The sequence below is a fragment of the Setaria viridis genome, chromosome 2, assembly GCF_005286985.2.
Source record: "Setaria viridis chromosome 2, Setaria_viridis_v4.0, whole genome shotgun sequence".
In the NCBI taxonomy this organism is placed as follows: domain Eukaryota; kingdom Viridiplantae; phylum Streptophyta; class Magnoliopsida; order Poales; family Poaceae; genus Setaria; species Setaria viridis.
This window is the reverse complement of record NC_048264.2, coordinates 9,499,266-9,512,758: the sequence shown is the minus strand read 5'-3', so window position 1 is coordinate 9,512,758 and position 13,493 is coordinate 9,499,266. Positions and strand designations below refer to the sequence as shown.

The 13,493-nt window shown below is 42.9% G+C and overlaps 1 protein-coding gene across 1 annotated transcript; it reads left to right on the top strand.

The window, feature by feature from the left end:
- The first annotated feature begins 5,235 nt into the window (after positions 1–5,235).
- Positions 5,236–7,428, top strand: LOC117845624 (uncharacterized). Its single transcript, XM_072291941.1, has 2 exons — positions 5,236–5,816; positions 6,786–7,428. Exons 1-2 carry the CDS (start codon positions 5,481–5,483, stop codon positions 7,233–7,235), a joined length of 786 nt encoding a protein of 261 aa, XP_072148042.1. The 5' UTR covers positions 5,236–5,480; the 3' UTR covers positions 7,236–7,428.
- The last annotated feature ends 6,065 nt before the right edge of the window (positions 7,429–13,493 follow it).

Sequence of the window (13,493 nt, the reverse complement as noted above, 5' to 3'; positions counted from 1 at the left end):
CACTCGCTAGCCAGTGATGGCGACATGTAAGCTGGTTGATGTTCCACGTGGACTTTATATTAGGAGATGACACTATAAAGTCGGTCAAATAACGTACTGGTGGTCGTTGCTTTCCATACGACACGATGTATAGGTTATATAAATTGCCCATCAGTAGTCCATGCGAGCTCCGAGAAACGAGCTATATATGCGTGACTACTCTACTCATCTATATAGGGTCATGCCGAGGCTAAGCATTGGAGGTGTCGGGAATTCAGCATGCTGCGTGTCTGCTACATTCAGAGGGAACAGATGGCCAAACAGAACGGGCTCAAGGTGATTCACATTGAAGCTTCTTATTCCTTGTTGTTTCAACGGTGGAATTTGCTGTTGAATTCAGTTTATTTGTCACTTGTATCTGTGGGGAATTTTGCTGGGTCATTAGCACGATCTCCAACGCCGACTACGAGACATTCAGGGGACACTGTGCTGCACTCTCTTCCTATTTTCTGCCATTTCCTCCACCAGTGGAAAATGGATATTGTGGAGTTATGCAGAAATTAAGCTGGGAAAGGTGTCATCATTGCGTTGCAAGTTCATTTGTTTCAACTGGAGAAAATTATTTGCATCTCCAACTAGATTCTACTTCTAATCATGGACAATTTTGTAAAGCAAAGATGGTCGGCACATATCCATGTGCTTACAGAGTACCCCGGTTCCCGTTAGGTAAGAAGCCACAATATTTATATGGTGTTTCTGTACAATTAAATATGGAGCTAAGACTGTAAGAATTATCTGCGTTTCTTGTTCTGCGAGACATGCAACTAAAGATTGGTTGTAGGAGGGACAGCATCTGTTCACAAAATCAATATTTGTGTACTACTCTCCATGTATAGTTATTCAAGGTTCTAGCTGGAATGAAAAGAGCTTTCAAAAGCACGCAATTGTTGTTCCTGTCACACAATCAATCAATCAATCCGCTGATGATTAATTACACTTGGGGCCCGTTTGTTACGCAGGAATTGGGCTGAATTGGAATTCTATTCCTGGGCTGACCTGTTTGGCTGCACGTGGAATTGGAAATCGTCTTTCCAGTGATTTCCACGGGCCAATTTGATTGCCTGCGACACATTCCGGGCCTAAAACGAAGAAATCGTTTCCATCCCGACTCGCCTCCCTTCCCCGACGCCGCGCCCCCTTCCTCTCCCGACTCGCCTCCGCCGCCTCCTTCGCCGGCCTGTCCTCCGCCGCCTCCTTCGCGGCCCCCTCCTCTGCCACCTCCTCCGCCACACCCTCCTCCGGCGCCCCCTCCTCCCCCGCCCCTTCCGGCGCCCCTCCTCCGCCACCCGCTCCTCCTTCGTTCAGATCCGCTCACTCGACTCTGCTAGCCGTTCCTCCGCCTCCCCATCTTCCTCCTCCGCCGCCCCCTCCTCCACGAAGAAGGCGATGTCTACCTCCTCCGCCACCCCTCCTTCGACGCCCCCGTCTACCTCGCCACCGTCCCTAGGGTTCGTGCATCTCCTCCCTGATTGCACTCAGTAGTGTTGATCCGACTTGTTTAGTGATTGCATCTCCTCACTTGTTGCATCTCCTCCCTGATTGCATCTCCTCACTTGTTTAGTGATTGCACTCAGTAGTTCGTGCATCTCTCAGTAGTGTACAGATTTGATCTGGTTTACCTACTCAGTGCTTTGATCTGGTTTACCTACTCAGTGCTTTGATCTGGTTTACCTACTCACGTCTAGATATTTCTTTGTCATAGTGTCTTGTATTTGCTAAGTTCATATTAATGTACCCTTCAAATACTTGTTGTTGTACCCTTGTCAGTGAAATGGAACCACTGTCCAAGCCTTGAGGTTATCTGTCAGATCTTTAGTTTTGGATCAAATTCATCTCAGCTTACAGGGATATTTATCTATTTCCTAGAGGTTATCTGTCCAAGCCTTGAGGTTATCTTTAGTGTTGCTATACTGCTGACTACATACTATTTCTTTCAATCAACACTGACTACTGTTTTCTTTTCTAATCAACATGTCAAATGGTTTAGCTAGTACATTAAATTGCTGATCAATTGAGCTGTATTACCTTGGATGTTATTCGTAGATATGTGCATACTGCGAGTGTGTCAGCTAAACATATAAATAATATTAGTAGATACCTTGCATAATATTTGCATGAAAGTATGCTTCCCTCAGTATCTATCATCAGTTCTAGATTAATCTCTGTGTATACTTAAAGAAAATGATGGTCCTTTATTCTTCTGTATACTTAAGAATGTATAGCTATCTTTTTTCTGTTCCGCACAACTTCAGTAGGAAATACCAGCTAATTCATTTTCTTTTGTGGTTTGTTTTTTCATTTACTGGTCGTAGCAAGCGAGGAGGGAGTTGTGGGACTGACGACGTCCAACAAGTTCTTCCCTAGAACAACTTCTCACGATGCTGACTATGTGAGATAGCAAGTATAGTCCTCAGCTCACTCTTGACTATGTGATTTATATGAACTGCTAATTAGCTACATGTGCTGCCGCAATGATATACTCTGGATGGAACCAATGCAAGTACTCTTTATAAGTTTTAAGCTTGCTAGTCCTGTGCTTTGGTGCACTTTTCAGCTGATATCGTTGTCTGTGTGATGGTAATGAGTCAGAAATATCTACCATACTGTCGTGAGATGCCATCTGTCTATCACAGAAATAACCTGTCTATCAGAAATAGTACCATCAGTGTCGCAATAGAAATAACTTGCCTTCTGTCTATCACAGAAAATAGAGTGCTCTGCTTGTTTGTTATCTAACTCCATTAACAGCTTAAAAAATGTTAATACTGTAGATTGCTCCTAGCAGGAATGGTATTGTGAGCATCCAAACAAGCTAGAAATGGTCGGCTTAATTCTATAACGGAGTGGTTTATTTCAATGATATAGCTATTGATGGTCTTTCCATGTGGTGCCTTTGGTACTTGGTCTTCCTTATCATGTTTACTGAAGTTAGCAGAAAGTTAGGGATTCATAGCATAACGGCAGCTTCCTCTTCCAAAAAATATGCATATGCATAGCTTCTAATGCTCCTTTTTTTTGCCCGTTCCATGAACCAATGTTTGCCTTGGATAAAAAATAACTGTTTTATCACCATTTACATGTGCCTGTTAATATTGGATGTGCTGTTTGCCTTGGATGTGCTGTTTGCCTAGGTTCAATTATTCATTTAATGTTACTTAAGGCCAATTATTTCACTGTCTCAGATTCTTTTCTCTTTTGTTAGCTATTGGTTAAGGCGTTGCTGGGCGGCTTCAAGAAGGGTGCAAGGAACTGATATGCTGAGGCATTGATACATTGTAAGTTCAAAGATTAGCGAGTGGATACATTGTCAGATATGATAGTCTGGTACATTTTGATTCTGATGTTTGAATGTGCTGTTTTATCGAATATTGGATGTGCTGATGTGCTGTTTTATCGAATATTGAATATTGCAAGGAACTGATGTGCTGTTTGTAATATTGGATGTGCTGTTTTATCGAATTGAATGAGGGTTGTTCAACTTGTGTGTTGATTGAATTTTACTTGTCACCGATCGCTTTCATGACCAGCTAGCTAGCTACGCACATGTGTGTTGTGTGTATATGTACCAGCCCCAGTTGATGTCAATGCCTTTATTACCAGCTAGCTCACGGAAGAAAGGGAGTGAAAATGTATCCAAGTCAAATTTAAACTAATGAGGTTTGTAGACAGCTAGCTGTCTAGCTAGATAGCGATCGAGCTACTATAGTGGCTAAGCATCTATCAGGGCGCATGCAGCTAGTTTGTGAGTTCTGCAATATATAACTGGACAGAAACAAGCAACCTCTAGTGTCCATCGTCTATAGAAAATTATGGTTGATGTAAACTAGAAATCTGTAAAGACCATGAACCTTGTTGAGTGCATTCTGTTTTTTGGACTGGTAGGCATTAAAATCTCGGTCCTCATCTATCTCAGTTTGGTAGGCATTCTGATTATTTTTTGTCTTCTGATTATCCAAAATAGTGTAGCATTTTGATGATAAATTAAAATATTCCTTTTTGCATATGTGCTTTAGATGCCTGACAACAACATAGACTTGGTTAATACAAGCATGGAGCAAATGAGAGAGATGAGTAGGAAAAAGAGAAAAAGGGTGGCTGCTTTATTTGTTTCTGCTGTCATGAGCATGATTGTGCACTGGTATCAGCGTAAGAGACCTAGACATATTGTTGATCCGAATGAAATGGTTGAGAGAGATGTAGCTACACGCAAACAAATGCTAAGAAATCTGTACCAAGGATCAAATGTCTATTGCTATGATAGTTTGCGCCTAACTAAGAGATCATTTTATGACCTATGTGCCATCTTACGTGAGAGATGTGGTATGTGTGATAACAAGAATGTGTCGGTAGAAGAAAAGGTAGCAATCTTTTTGCTTGTAGTGGGTCATGGCACTAAGATGAGGATGATTCGTAGCTCATATGGATGGTCACTTGAGCCAATCTGCCGTCACTTCAATGAGGTGCTTAGAGGTATTCTATCATTATGCCATGAATTTATCAAGCTTCCTGATCCATCAGCTGTACAACCTGAGGATTCCAAGTGGAAGTGGTTTGAAGATTGCCTTGGAGCATTAGATGGTACACACATTGACGTTTTTGTGCCTTTGGCTGACCAAGGGAGGTATAGGAATAGGAAGCAACAGATTACCACCAATGTTTTAGGGGTTTGTGATCGTCACATGAAATTTGTTTACGTCTTAGCGGGATGGGAAGGATCAGCTTCAGATTCACGTGTGCTACGTGATGCAATGTCTCGGGACGATGCATTTGTTATTCCAAGTGGGAAATACTATCTAGTAGATGCGGGATACACCAATGGACCGGGCTTTCTTGCTCCATATTGATCCACTCGCTACCACTTGAATGAGTGGGCTGCTCAAGGGCATAACCCATCCACTGCCAAAGAACTATTCAATTTGCGCCATTCAACTGCTAGAAATGTGATAGAGAGAACATTTGGGCTATTGAAGATGAGGTGGGCTATACTAAGAAGCAACTCATATTTTGACTTGCAAAATCAGGTATTCCGTAGTTAGTAACCTAGCTTGAAATTCATCTTTGAATGACCCTAGCTAGCATGCAACTCATTTCTACTAAATTCTTGCAGATTAGGATCATTAATGCTTGCTGCATATTGCACAACTTTGTAATTGATAGACAGAGAGATATGGATGATTTACTTATACACCAAGTTGATCAAGTAATATCTTTTGAACCTCATGAAGTTCAAAGTGAAGTGGGTATGATTACCAATGTTCAATCAACAAATGAATGGAGCAATTTTAGGGATACCAAAGCTAACCAAATGTTTGCTGATTACCAAGCAAGACGTGGTCAATGTATGATAAATTCTATCATCAATGCATGCTTAAACTTATGATATTTGGTTTTGCTCCTAATATTTTACTAATAACCTTTTGTGAACATTTTTCCTGTAGGATATGGAGAAGGGCAAGAAGTCAGGCTCGGGCAGGGGTTACATTTCTTGGAATGATGACATGGACAAGGCTCTTCTTGACACATTTGTGGAGTACTATAACAAGGGTGACAGATGCCAGAATGGGTGGAAGTCTCATGTCTATACAGCTGCTATCAAGAATGTCCGAGAAAAGTGTAATGTGGATATCTCAAAAGACAATATCATGGCAAGGAACAAGACCTTTGACAAACACTACACTATCATCAATGGTATGCTGGAATCAAGTGGATTTGGTTGGGATTGGAACAAAAATAAAATATCTGTTGATAGTGATGCTGTATGGGAAGAATATGTGGCGGTAAGTTTCAAAAACCACTTATTTACTTAAATTTGTTCTTTTGTGCACTCATGTTAAGCCTTAAGCCTACTTTTCCTTATGCACTATATTTGGTATAAAATGATGTAAGGTCTGTGTTGCTTATGGTTGTTCTAATTGATCTTTCCATTGATGTAAGGTCATAGTGTAACTTATATGTAGCAAGTGGGAGGGGACTGGCCTCAAAATCTTATATGTAACATGTCCTTATCTTGCTTAGTGATCAGTTCACTGTTATGAGGCATGGCTTCTCAAACTCTTAGTTTATCAAGATCTTAAGAATATGTTCACTCCTGGCTTATCAAGTAAAAAGGAGTAGACTTGTGATTGGAGTAATTGTCGAAGAATGGGTTTCCAGCATATTACTGTCTTGGCTATGGTCTAATATTTTCTATAGTGTGTCCTGCTTACTGTCCGCCTGTGAGATGCTTTGTAGTTCTATAAAAGGGCTCGATCCCTCGCCCTAGTTGAGTTTCCTCTGAAAGGGACGGCAGTGACCCTAGCATATTACTGTCTTGGCAATGATCTAATCTTTTCTCTAATATGTCCTGCTTACTATCCTTCTATGAGATGCCTTCAAGTTTTGTAAGCAATGTTTGCTTGGTTGAAGTGAACGCTCTTACAATTAAAAATTCATTGTGCTCAGAACAATACTGAACTGTCCAGCTATATAATCTGAAAAAGATGTGCCAACCCGTGGCCCTGCACTTTGATTGCTTCTATGATATTTGTTTGCATGATTGCCATGTGAAAAGTGGTTATTCATTATATTTCCCATAGCTAGCATAGTTAGTCGAAATGTCTAACAGTTAGCAAAATGTCAACAGTGACTATAGAATGTACATTCAATTTTATTCTGTTCTTTTTAAGCAACATATGTTTATATGTTCATTGTTATTCCGTGTGGCTTGAAGTTGGATATATATGTGTTAACCATTTGTTTTTTTGTAGAAAAACAAAGAAGCTTCTGGATATAGGCACAAGACTGTCTTGTACTGGGACTCAATCAGCTTGGTGTTTGGCAAAGACCATGCTACCGGTGAAGCGGCAAGGACTGCAGCTGAGAGCTCAAAAGACATGAGTAAGGAAGATCTTGGTAACAAAGAGCCCACATCATCGGCAACTTCAGGAAGTTTAAAGAGGCAACGGTCAGGCGACTCTTTTACCTCTATGATGGCTGAAAAACTAGACAAGTTTGCTGAAGCACTAAAGGAGGAAGCCCCTAAAGGACCAACATCAAAAGAAATTCTAGACACACTGAATGAAGTACAAGGATTGGATGAAGACACTTTGTTGGACCTATTTGATATCCTGACCGGTGACGCACGCAAGTACGAGTCTCTGTTGGCGCTTCCAGAGAGGATGAGGAAGAGGTGGCTTCTAAAACAGCTCAACAAGTGAAGAAACTAGTTCATCTATATCAAGTGATGGATAATATCTATTGAACTTGTAATAATATGTAGCTCATCTGAAAGTATTATCTTGTATTTTATCTGTATTTTCCTAGCTGGAGGTATGTAACTCGTGTATGATGTGGTTTTCTTCGAAAACAGTGCTAAGTATTAGTCTGAAAACAGTGCTAAGTACTCATCTTTAATTCCTGAGAAAACAGTGCTAAGTACTCATCTTTAAGCTAGGAATTTCGAAGCTATCAGATTTAACCTATATTTTCCAAAGAAGTAGTTTCCTCTCTAATCAACCAAACAATATTTGGAATCTAATTCTAGGAATTAGTTTCTTTGTACATCCAAACAAGAAAATTGAAATGAATCTAATTCTATGGAATTTAATTCCTATTGAATCTAATTGCTAGAATGAGATTCTTAGAATGAGATTCAATTCCATCCTAACAAACGGGCCCTTGAACAAATTCAATTCCATGTTTCAAAAGAGAAAATTTTATCCCTTCACATGGACAGAGGATTTATCTTCATGAGAAAATTTGCGGAAGGATTGGTTGCAGCGGCTTTAAATCAAGACAGTTTGTGTATTCATCGAGGGAGCTCGAGAAGCTATTTTCATTGCGCTTTTAAGAACTGCTACTTGAGATTTCGACGTTTCTTTAAAGTATGCAAACATCCTGAGTACAAAAAACTCAAGCACTCTTCGCTAAGTGGTTCAGTAATCTACCATCAGTCATGTACCTTGAGATGCAGACATCATACTGCTAGATTATCCAGATTCGTAGTTCACTTCGTTGTTGGATTCAATGACGACGCAGATTACTGACACTCGGAGAGAATGCCAAATAATCAAGTGCCCCGAGAAAAACAAATGAAGAGTTTTCTATATCAAACTTTAGCAAAACAATCACGAAGTTTATGAAATAGTTTTTTGCATCATATTGCAAACCTACAAATTTTTTTCTTGGCACAGAGAGCCAGTCGGTGTCCATCAGTCCATGGGCAGCAGCCGAGGGAGGCCCAAGGCCAGCTGGCGGCAGCACCAGTCGGCAGTCACGACTCATGAACAGAGGCGAGGACGAGCGGTGAGCGAGCCTGTGCATGTGGCTCTGCCCTTCTACAGTGCCCTAGTTGGTGGGTTTGGGACTCTTGTTTTTGGGCCAAAACTAAATGGGTACTGGACATTACCGCGCCAAGACTAGGGCCACAACCGGCTAGCTTTAGCGTAGGTCCGCCCTGCTGCCTGGGGAGGTCAAGAGTGGCGACCTAGGCATGACGCACGGTGTAGTGTGGACGTGGAGACTGACGACGATGGGCCCGGCGGCCGAGGTCGGAGGGGGTGACTCAGCACATCCGTTGCTCGGCTCCGATGAGCTTCCATGCATACGTGTGTTGCTCGGGCCCAGGCGGAGCGGCTAGCGGAGGGCAAGGGTGCGGCACCCAGTGTCGCTGCTAGTGTCCCTGTTGTCCTCTGCTCCACCTCCAGGTACGGCTCGAGAAGTGACTTTAGAACCGTTCTCCAACCTCCTTTTTTACCGGGTATTAGTCACTCCTAAGGGGTAACGCTATGTCGGTACATAGGGATCCTTCGTTACCAGGTCAAATAACCGATATTAGTCACAATTCACATAATTTTCAAGCGTAATATGCGTGTGCCAGTTCATGGGATTTGAATCCATGATCTCCAGCCTCGTGCGAGCCTTCCTTACTATCTCACCTACCCAACATATATGATGGAGTTAGATATACTTTTCTTTTGAGTTAACCATGGAGAGGCTTTTAGTAGTTGGTCATAAGACCACCCGGTACTAAAACTATGACCCAGTATTAAAAGGCTTCCGAGGACCCCCAAATTTGGGCTTGTCACTACTGAAAAACAGAGCTCTAGTTCCGGTTGGTAGGCCTCAAAGCTGTCCAATGCCCAACTGGGATAAAATTTTCGAGATGAAAGATGTGGTCTTTAATCCCGGGTCATTCAAACGGGACTAAAGACCCCATTTAGTCCCGTTGGTGTTACCAACAAGGACTAAAAGCCCGCGCCCTACGCCTGCCGGTCGCCCGCGCTGCCCGCCCGCTGGCGGGCCACCGCCGCCGCACGCCCCGCACATCGCTCCGCACACCGCCACTGCCGTCCTGTCCACCCCGCCAGCCGCCGCCGCTGCCAACCCGCTCACCCCGCCGCATGCTCCGCAGGCTGCCGCCGCCGCATGCCCCGCGCGCCTCGCCGCACGCCCCGCCCACCCGCCGCCGCCGCCGCCACCACACACCCCGCATGTCGCCACCGCATGCCCCGAACGCTGCTCCACCCGCCCGCCCGCGCCCACACCCCCCGCATTCCGCTCCGCCCGCTCCCCCCCTCCCCCCGCGTCATTGCTTGCCCTCGCCCCGCTGCTGCTCCTCATTGCTAGTGAGGGGCGAGCAAAGGGGGAAGGGGAGGGCCAGCAGAGGGGGAAGGGACGGGAGAGGAAGAGAAGGAGGGGAGGGGAGAGGAGGAGAAGGAGGGAGAGGCGCCGGCCACCCGTGCCGGAGGGAGAGGAGGAGGAGGAAGGAGAGGAGGAGGAGGAAGAGGAGAGGAGGAGGAGGTGCTGCTAGTGTGTGCGTGTGGAGAAGATAAGGACATGTGCACGCCCTTGTGTTTTGTCCCGGTTGGTGTTTCCAACCGGGACAAAAGGGGGAGGGCTTTTGTCCCGGTTCGAAACACCAACCAGGATAAAAAGGGGAGGGTGTTGGTGCGATATTTTCTTGCTGTTACAACCGGGACTAAAGGGGGGCTTTGGTTCCGGTTGGTATTTACAACCGGACTAAAGCTCCCCTCCCGCGGTGCCTTCGGTGGCATTTCTTTGACCCGGGACTAAAGCCACTTTAGTCACGGGTCCAATGTTAATCGGGTCAAAAGGGGGTGGATGGAAGATCATTTCTCTAGTGGTGGGTACTAGTATTAGTATTAGTACCAAGTTAAAATGTGACCGGTATTTTTTCTTTTGAGTGGGAAATTAAAATATGACCAGTATTAAGGCATGGGACGAAAGGGTCGTTTCTCTAGTGATGAGCGGTTATGAGGATGGTGGCGAGTGCAGCCGCTAGGGTGGATTTTATTTTATTTCTGGAACGATCTGCATAGTCAGTCAGTCGTATTTCCACGAACGGGTGTATGAGCATTAACCGGTCCTTAATAGCTGATTTCTAGAACCGGTCATATGCTGTTTAAGTGGTGTTAAAAATATCTCCTATAGTAGTGTCATAATCCAAATAATGTTTACGTATCTTGCTTAATTGAACAATTGGTATAAAAATACAAGTAATGCATTCCCCAATACAAATCATCATCATAATAATTTAATCCGGACTAAGGCATTAAGCTTGCTAGGCCATAAGTAAGTTTTTAACCTATCACTGTCAGAAAACTGACCTTTCATCCTCGTTGTTAGTACCGGTTATCTTTTGCCCCGGTATTAATGCTCCAAATTTGGGGGTTGTTAGAAGCTATTTAGTACCGTGTCCTAATACCACTTGATCCTAAAAGATTCTTTTTAATACTAGGTGGTGTTATTACCCGGATCGTAATATCACCCGGTACTAAAAGTGATATTTTAGTACCGGGTGGTATTACGACCTGATACTAAAAGCTTCTTCACGAGTTACTTCAAAATAAAGCATATCCAACTCCATCACATGTGCTGTGTAGGTGAGGTGGTAAGGAAGGCTCGTGCTTGGCCGGAGGTCATGGGTTCGAATCACATGGACCGCATGCGTGTGGGAGCCTCTCGTTTGACCCGGTACTACGTGACCCTCTTTAGTACAGATGTAGCCGTACGTATGGTGTTACATATGACATTGGGCTTGCATATTTATTACTTGAGCCTAATTAAGATCACTCAATTGTAACAAAAAAAAGTTGAGTTTCTCATATAACATCAGTTTTTTGTCAACAATAAATGCTTCAGGCTAAAAAGGGTAAGTATTCCTATTATGTTGGATCATCATGAAAATCAAATAAGTTCATACAATAGCATTTGACGGCGAAGCACAATGCTGCAGACTGGAGTCAAAACGAGTTAACTACATCAAAGTGGATAGGGTGATCGATCGTGAATACAAACCAATGCAAAGAAGGCTAGTGTTACTAATTGTGTATTCAAGGGGTCAGAAACATGGTTTTCAGTGAGGACTCGTGGAACAAGTGACTATACGCAATGTACTCTAGTTTTCTACAAGCTGTCTTGTTCCTGATCAGTTTTTCTAAACATGAGGATTAATTTTTAAAGAGAGGTCGCTGTCCTTCTTTTTTCACTGCAATCCATGTTCCTCTTCCCTCTATATGCACGCATCAAAACATGTGGAAGTTGGGACTGATGGAAAACACCACAACATTCATACGAAGGCAGCAAAATATCTTTTGAAGCCCGAATCTGACACTAGCTACTACAAAAACGAATTGTAAGGGCACCTCTTTTTTTTCGAAGGACGGGCGAAATTGTCACCCGCACCTACAAAATGGGAGCAGTACTGTAGCATGTGGTCTGCCCCTAGAAATGGGCAACAAAACAGCTAGTTGGGCTTCTTCCTCCTTCCGACAGCACAGTCACTGCTCAGGGGAGGTGCTGCTCGAAAATTGAAAAAAGCGAAAAAGATGGGGGAAGATTTTCAACTTTGTTTCCTTGGAGTTGGAGCTTATAGGAGGTAAGTTGATGCTATTTCCTTATCTTTGCTAAGTTTATTGCATAGGTTTTAGGCTCAAATGGAGTTCCATATACCTCTAGATAGATCTAGATCTCCAAGGTGTGGATTAGCCATTTCGAACTCCGTTTACCTCAAACTTTTGGATGAAGTTAGGTTATTTAGGTAGGAGAACAAGATTATCTAATCATTTGTACTCAACTTTGATGTTTTTTCCTCATTCATGAATGATGAATTTCCTAGATATCCATGGAGGAGATAGAAGAAGATTTGGTTTTTTTTCTATATTGAACCATGCATAATATAATTTTCATTTTTTTTCAAGATTTTGTGGGACAAAACAAGTTGACCTGGATGATGAATAATTGTTTTTCATTTTTCAAAATATTTCTATTATGAAAAACTACATGTGTGTAATTGTGTGTATATATATATGGTGTTTTTATATGGTATAATTTTTTTACTGTTCATAGAGATGGATAAGACATGGATGTACCAAGCATGAATAATGGGCGCCTATTTCCATGAAAATTTAACAAATTCATTAAAGGTGTGGAGAATAATGCAATGATTCAGAAGATAAAGATGGTGGCTTGTCCGTGCAAAACCTGCAAGAACATGAGAGTATTCAGGGAGACAACTAAGATCGCATGTGATGGTTCGAGGTTTTGTTGAAGACTACATGATCTGGACATATCATGGTGAGAAAGCACCCCCTCAGAATCCGCTTGATGAAATCATGGAAGATGTCGAGTTTGATAGAATGTTTAATACTTACGATTGTTTTGATGAGGGTGACGGCGATGATGATGGTGGTGGCTCTGATGGAGATGACGGTGTTGACGAGGGTGGTGATGGTGGTGGTGGTGACAATGGTGGTGATGGTGACAATGGTGGTTATGATAGTAGTGGCGACGATGAACTTGATGATAGTGATTTCCTAAGCTAGTTGTTGCATCACACCAAAGCGGAACTATTGGTTGGTAGTGCAAAGGCATTAGAAAACTTTGAGACAGTGAAGAAATTAGCGGAGGAGAGTGTGTACGAGCGTTCGAAGGGATGTTCAAAACACTGGATCGTGCTTCATTTCATACTTGAGCTATTGATTCTAAAGGCTAAGCACGGCTGGTCCGACGGTAGTTTCAATGATCTGCTGCGTATCATGGCTTGGTTGCTTCCAAAGCCAAATAGAGTGCTTGCCAACACATATCGACAAAAGAAGCTTGTCAGTCCGTTCACGATGGGTGTGGAAAGAATTCATGCATCTCCAAACCATTGTATCTTGTACCGCGGGAATACTTTCAAAGGCTTGAACAAATATCCTATATGTTCTGCAAGTCGGTACAAAAATATTTCCAGTTATTGTAATGACAACATTCAAGGTCCAACCCTTGGGAATAAAAGGAAGAGAGAGGGTGCAAGGAATTGTGTTGCCATTGTTGAGCTAGAAGACACTACTTTAGGTATTTCTGAGAAGCAAAGCAGAATTCCTGCCTTTGTCATGTGGTACCTCCCTGTTGCCAATCACCTTAGGCGCTTCTTTTCAAACCCAAAGATGCTGAACTAATGCGATGGTGGG

Excerpts from the sequence above, each read along its gene's own strand:
- LOC117845624 (XM_072291941.1), top strand. The coding sequence starts at position 5,481 with ATGGAGAAGGGCAAGAAGTCAGGCTCGGGCAGGGGTTACATTTCTTGG. Across the intron at positions 5,817-6,785 it reads TATGGGAAGAATATGTGGCG|AAAAACAAAGAAGCTTCTGG; the intron begins GTAAGTTTCAAA and ends GTTTTTTTGTAG.